This window comes from Pleurodeles waltl, chromosome 1_1, assembly GCF_031143425.1.
Source record: "Pleurodeles waltl isolate 20211129_DDA chromosome 1_1, aPleWal1.hap1.20221129, whole genome shotgun sequence".
Taxonomy (NCBI): Eukaryota; Metazoa; Chordata; class Amphibia; order Caudata; family Salamandridae; genus Pleurodeles; species Pleurodeles waltl.
Window position 1 is genome coordinate 898,430,070 of NC_090436.1, and position 18,989 is coordinate 898,449,058.

At 45.0% G+C, this 18,989-nt stretch overlaps 1 protein-coding gene across 2 annotated transcripts in view; it reads right to left on the reverse strand.

The window, feature by feature from the left end:
• The window catches only part of VPS13A (vacuolar protein sorting 13 homolog A), a 1,844,906-nt gene that overhangs the window by 421,146 nt on the left and 1,404,771 nt on the right, over positions 1-18,989 (reverse strand). For both annotated transcript variants that reach the window (XM_069230089.1, XM_069230094.1), the window contains exons 61-64: positions 8,098-8,243; positions 7,897-7,978; positions 7,243-7,356; positions 6,533-6,608 (exon numbers count right to left, since the gene is read on the reverse strand). In XM_069230089.1, the coding sequence (XP_069086190.1) occupies positions 6,533-6,608; positions 7,243-7,356; positions 7,897-7,978; positions 8,098-8,243 (418 nt within the window). The remainder of the gene's footprint in view (positions 1-6,532; positions 6,609-7,242; positions 7,357-7,896; positions 7,979-8,097; positions 8,244-18,989) is intronic.

Below are 18,989 nucleotides of genomic sequence, written 5' to 3' on the forward strand. Positions count from 1 at the left end.
GAACGGCTGAGGGGTGCCAGTGCGGCCAAAACGGAGTTCAACGAACTGATAAAACTTTTGGCCCAAAGTGAACCGCAGGTAGTTACTGAGTCAGCAGGGTGGGAATATTGTATTAGGCATCATGATAGTCCAGCACAAAGAGGGCCCAGCTAATCAGGCTGCTGCGTGGCCTTCTCCTATCGAACGCCGAGGAGACTATTGAATTTAAAGTAATGAGTCAGTGCTGGACTTGAGGACTCAGAAAGGCGTGGATCCATGTCCCCTATGCCCAGGATCTGTCACTGCATTACCTCAAGGAGCTTCCCCACGGAGGGTCATCGCAGGGAATCACGGTATGGCGGGAGGCAGTAATAATCACCATGGGAGACCTCCACGAGGAGGGGGTGTTCTTGCCCTTTGACCAATTACAACTCAGATATGGCCTGCCCTCGGGACCTTTTCATTTGCACAGAAGGATTACAATGGCCATTTGCAAGCACTGGGGGTCGGGATTGACAGAACCCCATCAGGCTGCCTACTTTCAATACAGTCTTATGGCCAGAGAAACAAGCAAAGCAGTCACCTGCCTCTGTCAGCACTATCTGGAAGATATTCAGACCCAGCAGCTGCCCCTGAAGGGTAGGTGAGAGGAGGACCTCTGAGGGGAAATAAGCGATAAGGACCGGGAGACCATCTTGTATAACATAGCCAAAGCAACTAAAAATGCAAGATTCAAGTTAACTTCTATGTGTTGCACAGGGCATACCTCACCCCTGGAAGTTTAAACAGATATTTTGAGCAAACAGATAATGCATGCCCGCGATCACAGAATTGTAACATATGTATTGGAGCTGTCCTGAAATAGCTGCTTACTGGGGGAGATTGTGGAGATGATATCCGTTAGTATAGGACGTGAGGTCCCACAGGAGGCACACCACTGTTTCTTGGGAAGAGCGAAGACGAAACTCACTAGTCGCTTTCAGAACTTAGTGCTCTCTCTCTGGCAAAGAGAGAGATTGTGAGGCACTTTAAGGACCCACGAGCCCCCAACACACATACATAGAAGCAAGAACGTAGGAAATGGGCAGGCTATGAGGCAGAAGGGGAGGCTCTGTGATGCGAAGCGAGGGAAGGGATCCTTAGATCGGGGAGCATTAGTAAACTCTCTGAGAGACACAGAGAAAGACTTACCCGAGGAGGGTTAAAGGCTCCCATCACAAACACTCTTGCTCACCCACCTGTAAAAGAACACCAGACTCTTGCCAGAGATTGGGGTTGGACACACCTCCAATAAGTGATTATCCCCACGAAGGGAAAGAATAGCAGAGCAGTTTATGTGCACACTGTTAGTAGATGCACCACAGGGCAGGGAGATGGTTGTGGAATGTTAAACGTGGTTTCATGATGGGCTATTTTCTGATATACAGTGTGATAAATGCTGCGGCTCTAAAGTGGTACCTGCTACAGTGGGACTTGGGGCCATATGTACAAACACATTTTCCCATACACACAGAATGGGCAAAACTGCTTGCTACATCTGGCCCTTGTTGTGTAAAGCATAATAAGGCATATTCTGTAATGTAGAAGTTAATGATCCCAGGTCATGTACAAATCAAGACAGCACCACAATTGAATGTGAAAAAATGTTTGTTTAAAAAAAAAAAAATTATAGTACATGAGCATCTTGAATTTATCCTTTTTCAGGAAGAAGGTCAGAGGGAGAAGGTCTAAAATAGGGCAGAGGTCTCTGTCCTGCTTGGGCACCTGATGGTAGCAGGAACAGCAACCACAAATTACTTCTGATGGAGGCACCCTCTCGATAATTCCCAAAGGCCGAACCTCCTGACGGAGCGGGGAAAGGTTGTCCTTCGTCAGTCAGGCTAAAGATAGTGGCATGGGTGGCACGGTTTCCAGAAAAGAGATGGAGTAATTCCATTGAACAATAGTAAGTACCCACTTTGACTGATGTTTTCAAATGCCAGTGGGGCAGGTGATGGCAGATCCTACCACCAACGGTGTTTCGGTGATGGTTTGAAGGCTGTGGCTGCCAGGGGGTTCTTTGACTGGGTCGACCTCTGGCTGGTCTCACCAGGCTTGGGGAAACCAACAAAGGACTGTGGAGTCTGACAGCTGTGGTAACTGGGCGGGTACAAACGCAGTTATTAGCTGTAGGAAAGCGCCCTTTTTGGCATGGATTGCCCCCAATTGTTTGCCTGGTATCTGATGTGATTTCATCTTAAAGTGCACTGAGTTCCTGCTAACCAGGTCCTCAGTGCCAGGTCGCTTTCCCAAAACTGCACAGTCGTTTCCTCAATTGGTAAAACCTTTAGCAACCTTTGCAAGTCCCTAGTAAATGGTACCCCTGGTACCTAGGGATCTAAAGAGAGTCCCTAAGGGCTAAAGCATGAATTGTGCCACCCTAAGGGACCCCTCGCCAAGCACATGACAGGCGGCCATTGCAGGCTGCATGTGTTGGTGCAGACTGTGAAAACACAACATGGCACACAGCGTGTATGCCATGTCCAATAACACTACATTTAATATATGTAACTCGCCCCTCAAGCAGGCCTTACAGCCCTAAGGCCGAGTGCATTGTATTACATGTGAGGGCATATCTGCACCGGCAGCTATGTCCCTAATAGGTCTTTGTCAATTCTCAGACATAGTAAGGGCCCAGGGAAGCCATTTTAAATACATGCGCTGGACACTGGTCAATATGAGCTCCCCAGCTACATGGAGGCTTCACTGAAGATAGGGATGTTTGGTATCAAACATCTCGTATTGGTGAACCCACACTGATACGAGTGTTGGATTAACCAATACATGCACCAGGAGGGCACCTTAGAGGTGCTCCCTGAAAACCTACTAGTTACTAGTGTGTTTCAGGGCAGGAAGCTTCAAAGGCCTAGCCGCCTTTGTAATGCAACCCAGGTCTTTCCAGACGGCTGAGATAACCAACCCACCCTGTTCTGACCCCACTGCTTGGCGGCAAGACAGGTGGGAAAATTAATTAGATTAGGAGGTGCGCCCACATCATGACAGCTCCACTCCTAATGTGGACGAGCTGAAGTAGACGCCACTTTTTAAATTCCTCCATCTTGCTTTGGTAAGAATTAGATCTCTAGGGTCAGGGTCAGAGTCATGCACACTTCCTAATGGCTGTGGCCATGAAGCGGGTGTAGTCACCCTAAAGGTGAGCAACCCATTGGATCCTACTCTGCACTTCTTCCAACACCCCTAAATTGAGTATTTAGGTGGCACCCCTGAACCCAAGAACTCAGATCCTGATGACCTAAGAAGCCCAAGAACACAGAAGAGACACACCAGATGAGGATGAGAAAAAAAGCAGATGACATGGTACCAACCCTGCCGGCTTTTCTGTAACCCTCAATGGACTCTGCACAAAAAGACAGCTTGTCCTGCAGCTGAGCCTCCAGAAATCCAGTAGGACTTCCTGCCTTTGAAAAAGACTCAGGACTCCTGTGAGCAGCAGACCTGCTCCCCAACCATCTCTAAAGAAAGGACTCTGCAGCCTCTGGAACTGCAAAGACCTGACACCTGAAGTCACCACTGCTCCTGCCGCCACAGACCTGAATGGCAGTGGAACTCTAGTGCCAACAAAATTTCCCATCCGATTCCATTGTGGTTTCACCCCTCCTGGACTCCCCGAAGTCAACTGCAGCCTCTGCACGCAAGCCTCCTTTCCCCCAGCTTCTGTGGTGAGAGAAACCTGACACCTGAAGCAACCACTGCACCAGTCGCCTACAGCCCGAGCTTAAGTATGTCCCTCGTGTCAATGACATCGTCCAGCTCTCCTGAGCTCAGGTCCACTGTAGTTTCACAGCTTCTGGACTTCACAACAACGCCTGCAGCCTCAGACCACAGGACCCCTCGACCGCGAGTGCTCACAGACACAGAAACCCAACACCATTGGGCTCCCCTGCGTCTGTCACCCCTGGGCCTTGGTGAAGAGGACCAAAGGTGCACCTACATCACAGAGCACCCCACGTTTGTTACCTACCTGTTGGGTTTCCCTGATTGGCTTCCTAGCCAGAGCCTGCAGCCTATTTCCACTCCGACCAATCCCCACTGAAATACATAAGGCACCCAACGCCGTATGGCACCTCTGCACCTGGCCGCACCAGTGCTGCTCGGTGTACGGGTGTGGTCCTGACCCTTACCCAGTACTCACTATGTCTCAAAGATTGGTCTTGTAAGTTGTTGTAAAGTACAAGTTTGCTGAACTTGTTTTCCTGCCGTATGTTAACACTGAAGACCTAAAAAACTGCACTATGTCCACTTTTGCAAATGAAACGTATTTATGCTTAAAATGTGCTTATCTTGAAACAAAGTTCTTGGTTCCAAACTATTCATAAAAAAGAAGTGTTATTTTTCTAAACTAGTCTCAGATTTGTTCTTTGAATGTGTCTCATTTATTGCCTCTGATTATAACAAATGTTTAGCACTACCCTCTGATAAGCCTAACTGTTCGCCCATAGTATGACAAAATAGAGCATTAGTCCTATCTACGTTTGCCTCTGCGAACCAATTGGGGATCCACTGGACTCTCTGCATGGTATACTTCTTTTTAGTACACTATGTAGAGAGCCAGCTTCCTACAGTAGCCCATACAATAGCCACGGAAGTGGTGAAATGCAGAATGGGGTTGGCATGGGCACATGAAGAGTCAGAGGAGCAGGGAGTGGCTCGGCTGTCCCTAAAGTGCTCCAGCGCTAAATCTGCCTCGTGTCTGAAGAGACAGGTGACATCCCCCGAAAAGCCAGTTAATCTCAACCAGGACTGGTCGTCATGACCTGTTTGCAGTGAATGGTTAACTTTGCTGTGTTTCTGCCATCTGTAGTAGCCTGTGACAGCATGATTCGAGGCCTCCTCCGAGATGATGGGCAGCACTTACGCAACCAAATTCCAAACCATGTGTATCGGTCAAGGAGGCACGCTGTATTCACTGATCTCCGTGTAAGGCTGGCGGAAGAGAACATCCTCTTGCCAAAAGTGTTAAGCCTTTTGGATTCCCTTTCAAGTGGCTTGGTAATGGAATCCAAGAGGGTTGACTTTAGAGATTAAAACCTGAATGACCAGGATCTCCTGGGTGGAGTGCTGGGTGAGGAAAGCAGGGTCCCTAGAAGCGGGCGATGACGGCGGGCAACTGTCCTGTACACAGGCGCCCATGTGCAGGGCTTGGCACAGGTACCTAGCAGGACATCAGTGAGGGACTTCAATAAAAGGGAGAGATGGTTATAAGGAGGCGACTCCTGGCTGAAGCACGTCTGTCAAGACATTTGTCTTGACTACCACCGAGAGCAGCTGAAGGTCCAACACCTCAGCCGCCCGCCTCACCACAACAGCAAAGGAGGCCCCAATTCTCCTTCGCTGCACTGACTTTAAGGATCCTCAGATCCTCCCCAATCGTACTCCTCTACAGGCCTGATGGATAAAGGAGGCCCTGGCTCTGAAGGTTAAGTTCTGTCCGGATTTAGCGTTGGGCAATGCTGGTCCGGCTTCGAATCAGAGTCAATATGATGATGGGGTTGGCACTGCAGTGGGAAATGACATCGCTGCAGAGGGTTCCAGGGAAAGTTGCAGTGTCACCAGTGGAGCTGTTCCGGATCCAGCATCGGATCTAGGGGCTCAACTGGCGTCAAGGGCAAACCATTGATGAAAATCCATTGGAGGTCCCTGCCGAACACATGAGGTCGAAAGGCGCTCCAGAGTGGTCAGCAAACCCAAAAAGGAGGTGCATGGCCTCACAGAACTGAAAAAACTGGGTGGGGGTCACTCTGGCAAACTGAGGGAGGCACGCAGAAGACCCGGAGGCAAGCTCCGTGTACGAGCAGGCCTAGAGTTGAGTCCTTTCTGTGCCTTGTCTGGAACCAGCGTGGTGACTTACCCGATGACTTTGCGTGCAATGATGAGTGTCTGAAACGATGCGGCAAACTGTCCTGGGACCATCCTTGCAAACGGGACCTAAAGCATCATTAAATGGTGTTAGACAATGAGGAGCTGTAACTAACGCTCACTGTACAATTTGGGGTTAATGGCACGGCAGACCTCACAAGTCTTGGAGTTGTGGTTCAGCTCCAAGCACCAAAGGTAAACCAGATGGGAGTCTGTCACAGATATCTACATGTGACAGGATTCACATGATTTACACCTCACTGGTTTCTTGGGGAACAACTCTACACACTGGGAGACAAGTGTCGGAAAAAACAATCTTGTTACATTGAAACAATTCAGTCAAAAATGACTGGAGATAATTCTCTGCAGATCTGTGCTGACTGGTGCGGAAAGAAAATAACTAATGCCAGTGCGCTGGAGTGGTGCCTATGTAGGCACCACACATCACTTCCAGAGAGGATGACTATGACGCAGAGCCGAACAACGCCATATACCGGCGAACAGAAGTACTACTCAAAAAGTTTCCGGATTCAGTCTGACACCTGGGGATAATTCTGAGGTAAGACATCCGCGGCTAGATTTCTCTAACAGATATGATATAGCATGAATTTCTGAAAGAAATGATGTAGGAACTTACCAACAGCACCTCCCACCAGTGCCTTAACTCCTAGCGCCATTCCTTCCACAAACTCCTCAGGGCCCTGGATCGCTCCCTAAAAGTAAAATATTTAGAGAAAATCGACTTGAACTCATCTTTATTTTGTCATTGGGCCAATTTAAAATATGCACAATAGATTAAATAATGACAAGTGTTACAGCTGACAAAGGACAGAAAACATGATACGATCTACATTATTAAAGGAAATAAATAAGTCAAATCAACTTTTTGGAGTTAAGCCCAGAAATAATTGCGCTTTCTTTTTTTTTTTTTTTTTTTAGTATCCAGTGATAACAGAGTTCCTTCCATCTTCCTCGGCAAACCAGCATCATGGTGTTGTATTCCCTAACTACCTAAAAAGAGGAGTTCAAGCGATCAAACAGACTGCTTCTTAGGTTAACAAATCCCTTCTTATTCAAAATACACTTATAATAGAACACATCTTTCTTTAGATTGCGGAAATGGCTCTCCTTTTCCTTTCTTCATAATCTTCTCGCTCCTCTGAGTAGCTTAAAAACCTTGAAGTACCGCTTTCAAAAAAAGGTAGCAAACAAAATAAAGTTCTAGTGTAAACATAAATTCGTTTTCCAAGGAGGCACATCCAAGTTATATTCAGAAGTGTTTCTAGTCACATATGTATGTTAGTGTAGTGTTTGGGCTGTATCTGCTGTATACCACTTTCAATTTACCTGATAGGGTTCATAGAAAAATGCTTCCACACCTTCAGACAAGTCTCTGAAAAAGCCAAATGGATTGCCCAAAACATCCAGGCCAAGAATGAGGACATACATCTGTTTAATCGCCTAGAAAAAAAATCCCTTGATTAGTGTTTGAGAATTGGCACACAAATTAGCTAAAATACATGTACTAGAAGCCACTGGGAGCATATTGGTCGGCAACAAGTTCACAGTATATACATGGATTAAAGCTCTCCGACTCCCTTTACTGGGATCAGCAGTGCTATAAAATTAAATGAATAAATGGCAGGAAAGGGTCTAAGGAAAGATGCGGGACACCATTGGAGGGTGGTGGTAAGGGAATCCTTCAAGAAGGAGGAGACTGTCGCACCAGGCTTCACCAACATTATAGCCGACCTTGGTGCAGGAAATGGTCAATTGCTTTCACGTTTCAAACTTGTAGACCACAGCAAACAGAAATCTTGCCTATCTCAAGAATACCACATGATTAAAACACGAATGAGCTAGACATACTACTTACACTGGAAGCCGCTGTTCTTTGATTGCAACATTATTACATTATCACTGCTTCTCATGATACTAATTAGTACCCATTTTACATATACGTTGTGAATGTATGTCAGTGGCCTAACTGCAATAACATACCTGCTTCGAATAATGTTTAATGACCTCTTGCTGTAGTTGCTGTGTTGTGCAGAACTGAAACTTGAGTTCAAAGAACGCCAACCTGTGAAAGAATAACCTATATTAGGCATACAGCTGTATATTTAGTTATGTGGTATAATGAAGTATATTGATGCGTGCAGGCATTATTTTCACTGGTGCATGTTACAGTGTTTAGCTTACTTGAAGACAACATCTTGAGCATCCGTAAGTGTGGCTCCGATACTCTTCAAGAGTAGGTTCACGGACTGCACAGGAATCAGTTCACTTTGCCTTTCTTCTTTGTTGCTATCTTCTCCACCAGTGCTCAAAGAAAAGCTTAAATGTAACTGAAAGAAAAACAGAAGCATAATAAATGGCAATGAAATTGTAGACCAGCAGACTTCAAAATGAATTAAAACAAATGTTTGCAGGTTATGCTGCTGCATACCTTTTTATGTCATGCTTTTCTTGATCAATTGGGTATACGAGTCATTTAATTTGAATTTAGCACAAATTCTTGAGATGGCCTCTTCAGAAGCATACAGCTGATTAGTTACATGCAACCTTTTAAGGTACATGTGACTCTCACTATGGAGTTACAGAATACGCAGAGAGCTCTCCAAAAATCACTCATTAGGAATGGATGTGTAAACACCAAAGGCTAGAAATGCAGGACCAAGAGAAATGTAATTTATAAAGTGTACATCAAGAGCTACACATGCAGAGCTTTATAGATCTAGTAGTGCCTAAAAATGGCAAAAGCTTTGAGACGAAGAGCTATATAAAAAAAGTTATTATCAAGGTGACCAGTTTGTATACTGACCCCGTATATTTTTGGCTTAGTGTGCCCTAATGGGGCTGAACCTGTAGTAGCCTACCACAAAATTAATGTGTGAACAGACAGTAAGCTCAAGAAGGGGGTAACCAGATGTAATTGTCTGATCAGATAACCTGCACTAGGAAGAATTAGGGCTTCTAGATATTTTAAAACAGAGGATTTTTCAACTCTATGCAACCATCCAAGATATGACTCCACTTTTTAAGCTAGGTTGTTACATAATGTCTGTCATGCTGAGAGGATATTGTTGCATGTTTATCATACGTTTTACTTGATTATAGGTAGATAGTGCACAATTATACATATAGTATGTACCGATAGTGGGAATTAAAAAGTGCAACAAAATGTATAGGTTATAGTGCACCAATTGCCCATATATGATGTGTCAATATTGTGAATTAAAATGTTCTGCAGAATCTGTACTTTAATTCTTGCATTTTACAATCACTAATCATGAGGTCTGACCTTTTCATAATGACAAGAAAAAAGTATTTAATTGTGATGCTGAGGCATCTTTGAGGAGAGACATCTTCAGATTCTTTCAGGAGCTTTGAGACACTACATGCAGCAAACACCTTATCTAAAGGCCAATGGCTGGCACAGCCAGCCATATCTGTGCTTTTCGCAGCTCAGAAGGCCATACAGAGCCATGCTATGACCTGAAAGCACAGTAGCTGCCTGAAAAGAACTTGATTATGCACTGTTATGTGTTAGAGGCCACCTGGGAAACTTGTATGGGCACTTGTGTGCTAAGAAAGATTAAATGGATGGGTTTTTACCATATGCTGGTTTGATTTAATTTACACCACCTAAACACCACCAGGAATGTTGTCATGTTTTATTATATTGTCTTATTACCTTTTTAATTACAAACATATTTGTAATAACATTTAGTCATAAACTCTGTACTGGATTAGAGCATTAATGATTAAAAAAGCTTTTTAAATAGTGTACAATTCTTGTGTGTGTTCATCCAGGGAGGAAAAGATATCTGAATCACACTAATCGACTTGGAGTCGCACAAGAATCAATGTTACCCTGAGATGCACAATTCCCATTTAAGTTGTGGGAGACACTTCAGTTACAGTTTATGTGACACTCTGGCTCACACTGGTAAATTGGCCTGAGCATGGCTTGCTAGTTGGTTTTGGGGAGTCTTAAACAGGGCTGTATTTGCTGGCAAGCCTTCAAAAGTTAATCAATATAGTGTCTGTGGGACCGCAAAATGGGATTAAAAGACACAATATTAAATAGAATACTATCTTTCTGAGCTAGCCAGGCAAATAGACAGGGTGGTCATTTTTTAGGTGTGCCTTCTTCTGTACTATTTCACATCAGTTACATCCAGGATGAGCATTACTGTGGTTCAGGATGAACTGACTCACTTTCCAAAACGAATAAAATGCATTTCCGGAAATCCACTGAACATAACAGCCATAAATTAAACAGTATATTTTGGAAGGAATTATTATTGACCATCTGGGATAACAAGGCACATGACTATTTAGAGAACTCTCAAAAGTCTATTCTGTAATTTGATCTGGTGTCCGTATATTAACTTTTTTGCCAGGTAGGTACCATTTGAGATTATCCCTGAACAAAGTAGTTTAGGCTGCAATATATTACTGCTGTGTAAATCGGACACTAGAAAATGTATGCATGAACAGAGTTCTTTTTCCAGCACCATTCGACTGCTGGTGGGGAAATGTGTTTACACACATCTGCCTTTGTAACTAGGCTAGGTACATCAGAGTCAGCAAGAGCCTCAGCGTGATCAGGATTACACAATGGACCCACACATCAATCTAAAAGACTGCTCATAAATTCATCAGAAAACCACAGTCAGACATGGTCTAAAGAGTGTGTATATTGTGAATTAGGTCATAAGGAGTGTGCACGTGTGTTTTTTTTCTCATGGTCGGCTTCTGTCACAGATCAGGTTTTAGCATGGGCTGGGGTCCATCAAAAGATGTTGAGCTTGTCAAATGACCCAGACACATACTTTTCCTGTCTGGCTTACATCATACTTGTTCCTGTGTTTGAGAGTGAATGACACTTGTAGTGTTTTAGACTAGAAGTGGGTGCTGCAGCAGCATGGACAGGACAAAGGCATAGCAGGATAAGCACTCCGGGTCTGCAAGGACTATCAGGATTTGGCTCTTCACTGCTGGATATTAAAAGACTGACTCATGAGTCAATGAGGACTACTACCGCCTTTCTCTTCTAAACAAACCATTCCTTTCAGAATGTGTCTATAAAACTGCTGTTCCAATATTCACACTCACATCTGGATGGTGGTAATGTCCTACTCTATGGCACCCCAGACTCCAAACTGACACCCCATTGGTGCATCCTACAACCAGAAGAAAGTCTCAACCACGGTTTCAAGGAATATAATCACATTATCCCCATCATGATGGAACTCTACTGTCACCACTAGCCAGCCCGCAACATCTTAAAACTAGCTGCATAATTTATAAAACCATCATGGTCAGCACCCCAACTTATCTCGCTGATAAAGCTCACCCATCTCAGGTGGTTCTCTGCACAACGGCAGCCAGGACACTATCAGGCTGCAGACTAAGAAGTGTGAAAAACACAGAAGGCTTTTTCCATCTATGCACAAACCTTTGGAAACACATCCATGTATTTACCAGGACTGCCCTAAAGCTGCTCCATTTTAGGAAAGAGTTGAAGACTCACCTCTGTAAAGAACACTACAAGCCAACACATTAACCATCTACAGCCCAGCTTTCTCTCCTCAAAACACTGACTTTATGCCTGTCTTTAACCATGTACAGTGCTTTGCTGCCCTGTGGTTGGGTTTGCACTACCGAAATACCACATACATACATCACAAGCGGTTTGCAGTGCAGTGTGACATTCACAAGAGAAAAACACTACATTTAGCAGTATTTTATGACATTCACAAGACAAAGTCCACTTTTCTCTTCGGTGATGGATACCCCACAGGTAGAAATCAAATTTTCCACAATGTACAGAAGTTCTGGCAGGCCTAGCACTGGAATCTGCTTTTCAGCAGTCCAGATGCCAAGACTACACAGCAAGAAACAGCAGCACCCAAAACAGATAGCTCTAAACCAGAACAGCTAGAGCCTAAATCATTTCACCTTCTTGGTGCTGCAATCCAACAACTAACGGTTACAAATATATTTAATTGAAGAGACCTGCTGAACACCACGGTGAGGCAACACACAATCAGAACTAGGACTGAAGATGGTCTTTAGGCTAAGAGTGCAGCCACAGGTATGAGAAGCTAGAACTAATGTTCAAAAGCAGCTCTGACTTTTGGATATCATACTGAATTTGTGAACATTCTACCAGTACTGATCTCCAAAATAATTTCATGCTACGTGTAGAAAGTTGGCTCTTTATATACTATATCAAAATGAGCTATAGTGTGTACAGAGTAGGGGGTTTCCCCAGAAGTTTAACAGAGGCTAAAGTAGATTATACTAATGCTCTCTTTTGTGGTAATGTGGTCGAGCAGTTGGTCTTATCAGAGGGTAGTGCAAAGCATTTGTTGTACACACACAGTCAATGAATAAGGCGCACACTCAATGACTAACTGTAGGCCAATTGTTTTTGTATTGTAAAGGAACAAGGGTCCCTTAGATAAAAGGACAATAGATTTAGGTACTACATAGAATCACAATGAAGTCTATAGAAAACATGCAATAAATCAGTATATGTATTCCAAACAAAAGTAAGAAAACAGTAGTGGGAAAACAAAAACGTCTTGGAAACAATAAATAATAATTGCTCAGGCATAACCCATGTGACAGAGAGCACAATTAAAGTCATAATTTAACAGTACTCTTGCTCATGTCAAAACATATATTATTGTGCAGAGTCCAAGTACTAAATATTGACGACGTCTGGATCCCTTATTTAATTGTTGGGATCATCACCAGGACATACAAAGTATGCTTGGGATGCACATAAGTAGTCGCTGACTATATAACCAAGGCCCATTAAAAGCAAGAGAAGAAAAAAGGAGAAAAGAAAAAATGTTACGAGAGAAAAAAGGAATAGATTCAATATTGCTATATGCCAATAATATAATATAAATGTGCTGATACACCATGCATCGCATGCGGGAAAAATTCGCCATGCAGGGACTCATGATGTACCAACACTCGGATTAGGGTGATAACTGAAACTAGTAAACCACTGAAGGTGTCCTAGAACAGTAAGGAGTACATAGGTACCGGTGGCACATAAATAGTGAAAATATTACCAATTATCAGTACCATGACTGCTTTAGGCTCCAGGATTTCTTTGCCAATAACTTGCTTGCATGCTGGCACATGCGTACACCTTATGCTGATGATATAGTTGGTAACATGGGTTATAAAATGCTGATTTTATTGCATGTAATGATTGGTTTGCCCTGCTAATTTCTAGACTGTTGGTTCCAATGGAGACATCCGGTACTTGTTTTGCCCTAAGGACACTTGGCAACCCACATGCTGCACAAATGGTTCTATTACTGATAATTTGGTAGTAATTTGTTTATGGTTTCCGGTAATTACTGTTAATTGCCCATTGAGGGCCTTAATTGAGGATCATAACTTCAGTCGATTTATTGAGGACTTCTTAACTGACAGATGTCCCTACAAAGGTTTATTCTGCCTGCACTACTGCCTGAGTGAGTAGTTTGCTTAACCATGGAATGACTTCACAGCTTCATGGCACATAACCTTGCATTGGTGTACCCACAGAACAAAAAGCGATTGATTTGTGTAAGCATTGATTGGGCTCATTATTATTGTGACACCGGTGACTATATCCATTGGTCCTGATTCCTTACTGTTCTAGGAGACACTCAGTGGTTTACAAGCTTCAATATTCATCCTGAACCAAGTGTGTTGGTACAGCATGAGACCCTGCATGGCAAATCTTTCCTGCATGTGATGCATGGTGTGGCAGCACATTTATATTATATTTTTGAGATATAGCAATATCTAATCTATTCCTTTTTTTCTTTTTCTCTCTCTTAGGTTTTGAGGTAAGTACTCGGCTTACAGTTCTCCTCTCTCTGGGGGTTAGGATGTCCACTGGTCGGTGTTCAGGATGACCCCAAACTTACACCGCCAGCAACACTGGGCTGGTCGGGTGCAGAGGTCAAAGTTGAAGTTAGATTTCAAAATGGGATCCTATGGAGACTGGGGGCACTCGAGTCCCCTCTGCTGGTGAGACGTTGTAGTGTTCGACTCTTCTTAGGTCATCAGGAATCTGTGTTCTAGGGATCAGGGGTGCCACCTAAACATTGAATTTAGGGGTGCTACAGGGAATGCCAGGTGGTAGCCAATGGGCCACTCACCTTAGGGTCAACCACATCCTTTTTATGACCACTTCCAGTGGGCATAACCCAAACCCTAGTGGCCTAATTCCTTCCAAACAAATGGAGGAATTCGAAAGATAGTGTCCACTTAAGCTTGTCCACCTTAGAGATGGGACTGGCATTTGTTCCATGTCGTGTTTTCAATTTTGGAAGCATTTTGTCACGCAGCCTGCAAAGGTAGCCTGCATAAGGGTGGTGGTGGGTCCCTTAGAGTGGCACAAGTTGTGCTGCAGCTCTGAAGGGCCCTCTTCAGTACCCATGCCTTAGGTACCAGGGGTACCATTTACTAGAGGCATATAGGGGGCTGAAGGGCCTGGGCACTTGGGTTCAGGTGACCAGGTGTCTTGTTTTAGAGAAGGAACACTGGCCCTTTGGACCTAGTTAGTAGGAGCCCAGTGCACGTCATCTTAAGTTGCATCTAAAAACAAGCCAAAAAGTGTGTGTAGGATGGGTGGTGAAGGGGGGAGGAGGTACTGCAGAACCCAGCTCTCTACAGCATCCAAGTCTGAGTGAGGGAGAGGACTTTTGAGGGATCAGATGGACTTGTTTTAGACAGACTCAGAAAACGGCAAGTCAGCTGTGTGTCATCTGCGTAAAAATGAGTTTTTACCTTGAATTCTGAAAGTAGTACAGCTGATATAATAGCTCCATGAAGGACATCCCATCAAAGTGGTTTGGTTTTAGATAGAAAGGAATCTAAATAGAAAGACCGTGCTTAGAAAGGAGGCTATCCAAGCCAAAGTGGAACCTCCCAATGTCAAAAGTGAACAAGTGGTGTAAAAGTATGGGATGGTCAATATTGTTGAAAGTGTCAGCGAGGTCCAATAAGAATGGGACTCCACTGCCACTTTCATTTACCATGATTCTACGGTCATCAATGACTAATGTTACCACCAACTCTGAATCCTGGTTGGACCTAAATCCTGACTGGGTATCCTCAAACGTGCATTGTTTTCAAAATGATTTTGCAACTGGAAAGTGGCTACTTTCTCAGTCAGCTTGAAAACAAAAGGCAAAAGAGAATTAGGGAGCTAGTCTATTCTGTTTTCCTAGATCACAAGGGTCCAAGGTCTTTTTTTCTAATGAGATCACAATCAGGTGTTTACATTGATTAACAGCAGTATCAGTTTGAATGGAGGCATTCATTATTTCTGTTAAATACAGTGAGAGATGTACATCAATATGTTTCCAAACAAAAGCTGGAAGAAGATCATAGGAGGGTCATGAAGATATGGTTAAGAACTGTGGTGCAATCATCTGATCATATAAAGGCGAATAAATGAAGGAACTTTGAAGGCGCTGAAGGCCTAGGAGGTTGGTTTTTAGTATTGTCCAAGGGTGTAAGGTCCTGCTGTGTCCCTGATTGTTGGGCATAATCACAGGAGAAGGGCCTCGCTGTATTGTTTACTGTATCCGTGATATGGCTCAAATCCTCCCTAATTTCTTGCATTTTATCAATAACTTGTCATCTACTGGCTTTTGGTATTGTGGTACTTTGTTGTTCGTGGCTACAGGGTGGGATATAATTAAAGTTTGAAATACAGTTTGGAATGATATTGTCTCTTGGTTCTTCCAATTAAATAGTTATATTTATGTGATTGAGGCTGATACAAAGATGTGTCTTCTTAAAGATGAATAAAGCACAAGCACTGTAGGAAAATGCCCCTTTTGGCATGGTTAGCCCTCTACTTTTTGCCTGATATTGATGCTGACTTCACTGAGTGTGTGCTGGGATCCTGCTAACCAGGTCCCAGCACCAGTGTTCTTTCCCTAAAGCTGTACCATTTTCCCCACAATGGACACACCACTGGCACATAGTTAAGTGCCATGTAAAATGTACCAGTGGTACCAAGGGCTCTGTGACCACAAAGGGTCCTTGAGGGCTGCAGCATGTATTATGCACCCCTAAGGGACCCCTCACCAAGCACATGCACACTGCCATTGTAGCTTATGTGTAGTGGTGGGGAGAAAAAGGTAAAGTCTAAATGGCATTCCTCTTAGGATGCCGTACCCACCAACCACTGCCTGTGGCATGGGTAAGTCAACCCTCTAGCAGGCCTTAGAGCCCTAAGGCAGGGTGCAATATACCACAGGTGAGGGCACAGCTGCATGAACAATATGCCCTTTAAGTGCCTAAATCCATTCTTAGACACGGTAAGTGCACTGTGGCCATATTCAGTATGTGGCCTGGGAGTTGTCATTACGCACTCCACAGCTCCATGGCGGTTTCACTCAAGACTGGAAAGTTTGGTATCAAACTTCTAAGCACAATAAACCCACAGTGATGCCCCTGTTGGGTTTAATGTACAATGCACCCAGAGGGTATCTTAGAGATGGCCCCAGCATTTTAACCAACCCTTTAGTGTAAGGCTGACCAATCTGTGCCAGCCTGCCACTAAAAGACGAAATTCTGACCCCATGGGGTGAGCGCCTTTGTGCCCTCTGGAATCACAAGCAAAGGCTGCTCTGGGAGGAGGTGCTTCACACCTCTCTCCTGCACTGCAGGAACTGTAACACTTGGCAGTGAGCCTCAAAGGCTCAGGCCTCCTGCTACAGTGCCCCAAGGCACTCCAGCTAGTGGAGATCCCTGCCCTTCGGACCAAGCCCAACGTTTGGTGGCAAATCCAGCAGGAAAATTAGGCAAAACAGGGAGGGTGACCACCCCAGCTAGGTGCACCCCTAAGGTGTCCAGAGCTGAAGTGACCCCCCTTCCTGCAGCATCCTCCATCTTGGTTTGGAGGACATGGACCAATGAGGTTATAAGTGTGGCCTCCTCCCCAAAAGGAGTGGCCACGGGAAGGGTGTAGCCACCCTCAAGGGCAGTAGCCATTGGCTACTGTCGTCTTACCCCTGTAACGCCCATAAATCTAGTATTTAGGGACAACCTTGAACCAGATTCCTAGCGACCTCAAGAAAAGAAGACACTGAGGCAAGAAGAAGGACTGTGGAGGAAGCTGGCCTGGTGTGTGGTGGGTACTTGTGGTACTTACAATTTATACCAAGTCCAGTTATCCCCTCTTAGTGAAGTGTAGGCAGTGTCTAGAAGCCATACTCTCTAGAGGTAGCTGTGGATGAGCAAACAAGGCTTATCTAGGAGACATGCAAAGCTCATGCAATACCACTGTAGTCACACAGCACGTACACACATGAAAGAAAACACTCAGTTGTATAAAAATAAAGGTACTTTATTTTTGGAACAAATCACCTTAAAATACTATAGAGGTAATTCACCCTTAGGAGGTAAGTAATACACTAAATATATACCCTAGTAATCAGAAACAGGCATAGAAAAGGTTAGAAAACAATGCAAATAGTAATAGTAATAACGGATACTGACCGTAGGGGGAGCACAAACCATATACTAAACAAAATGGAATGCGAACAAGGTACCCCCACCTAGGTAAGTAAATTGGGTAGAGGGGAGCTGGGGGTATTAGAAAACCAAAGAGGTAAGTAACACAGCACTCCCAAGCAACCAGGAATGCATGAGTAAAACACTGGATTTTCCCCAAAACAACCAAAAGGATGAAAAGAAAAAGAAGACACCGAGACAAAACCGCAAGAAAACCAGCGGTGGATTCCTGAAGAAAGAAGACCTGTGGAGAGAGGAGACCAAGTCCAAGAGTCACAGTGGAGTCCAGGAGGAGTAGAGGCTACTTCCCACCCAGCTGTGGATGCAGAAGTTGGTTGACAGTGATGATGATCAGGTCAGCACTGCATCCATGGAGCTGGAGAGGAGTTCCTGATGGATGCAGATGAAGCCCCACGCTGGAAGGAAGATTGCAGATGGTTGTCAGTGCAGGATTTCCACCAACAAGCCTTGGCAAAGGCAAACTCACGGTTAGTGAAAAAGAGGTGCTGCCAGGGACCAGCAAGGCCCAGGAGGACTCAACCCAGGAGGGGGAGTCACAGGGGACCATCCATCCGCATTGCAAGGAGTCCACAGGAGCAGAGGCAGCACCCACAGGAGTCCCACAAGATGGGGACACAGGAGTCGGAGAAGGACCCCATGCAGCACTAAAAAAAAAAAAGAGGACCCCAGGAGAACCACGCAGGAGGCTGTGCTTTGCAGGATGGAGTGCTGGGGGCTGGAGCTACACATCGCCTGAAGATCCCTTGGAGGAGATGCAAACAAGTCTTGGCAGCTGCAAGAGACGCGGTGCACTGCGTGGGAAGGCAAAGGCTTACCTCCAACAAAGTTGGACATCTGGCAGACAGGACCAAGAGGACTACTCTAGACCACCACTCATGATGCAGGATCCACGCAGCTCAGCAGGAGAGTGGATCCATGCAGCCAGTCATCACTTGTTGTAGGTGCCTGCAGTTGCAGGGGAATGACTCCTTTACTCCAAGGGAGATTCCTTCTTCTTCTTCTTGCGCAGGCTGAAGAGTTGCAGTCTTCCGAGGATGCACGGACGGGGTAATGTTGCAAAGCTGGCAGGAGACGTGGAAACAAAGTTGCAGAAGAGAATTCTTCATTGAAGCAACGTTTGTTGGTTCCTAGAGGATCCAGTCGGGTTCCAGTGGCCAGAAGTCGAAGCAGAGGTTGCAGAGGAGTCCTGTTGGAATCTTGCAAGACGAATCAAAGGACCCACCAAAGAGAGAGACCCTAAATAGCCCTCAAAGGGGGATTGGTCACCTAACTAGGTAAGCACCTATCAGGAGGGGGTTCTGATGTCACCTGCCTGGCCACTCAGATGCCCCCAGAGTTCCCTGCCAACCTTAGAAACAGGATGTCAGAACCCAGGGACCCTCTGGAGGAGCTCTGGGCACCACCCATGGGGTGGTGATGGACATGGGGGGGGTCACTCCCCTTTCCATTGTGCAGTTTCGCCCCAGAGCAGGGACTGGGGGGTCCCTGAACAGGTGTGGACTGGTTTATGCATG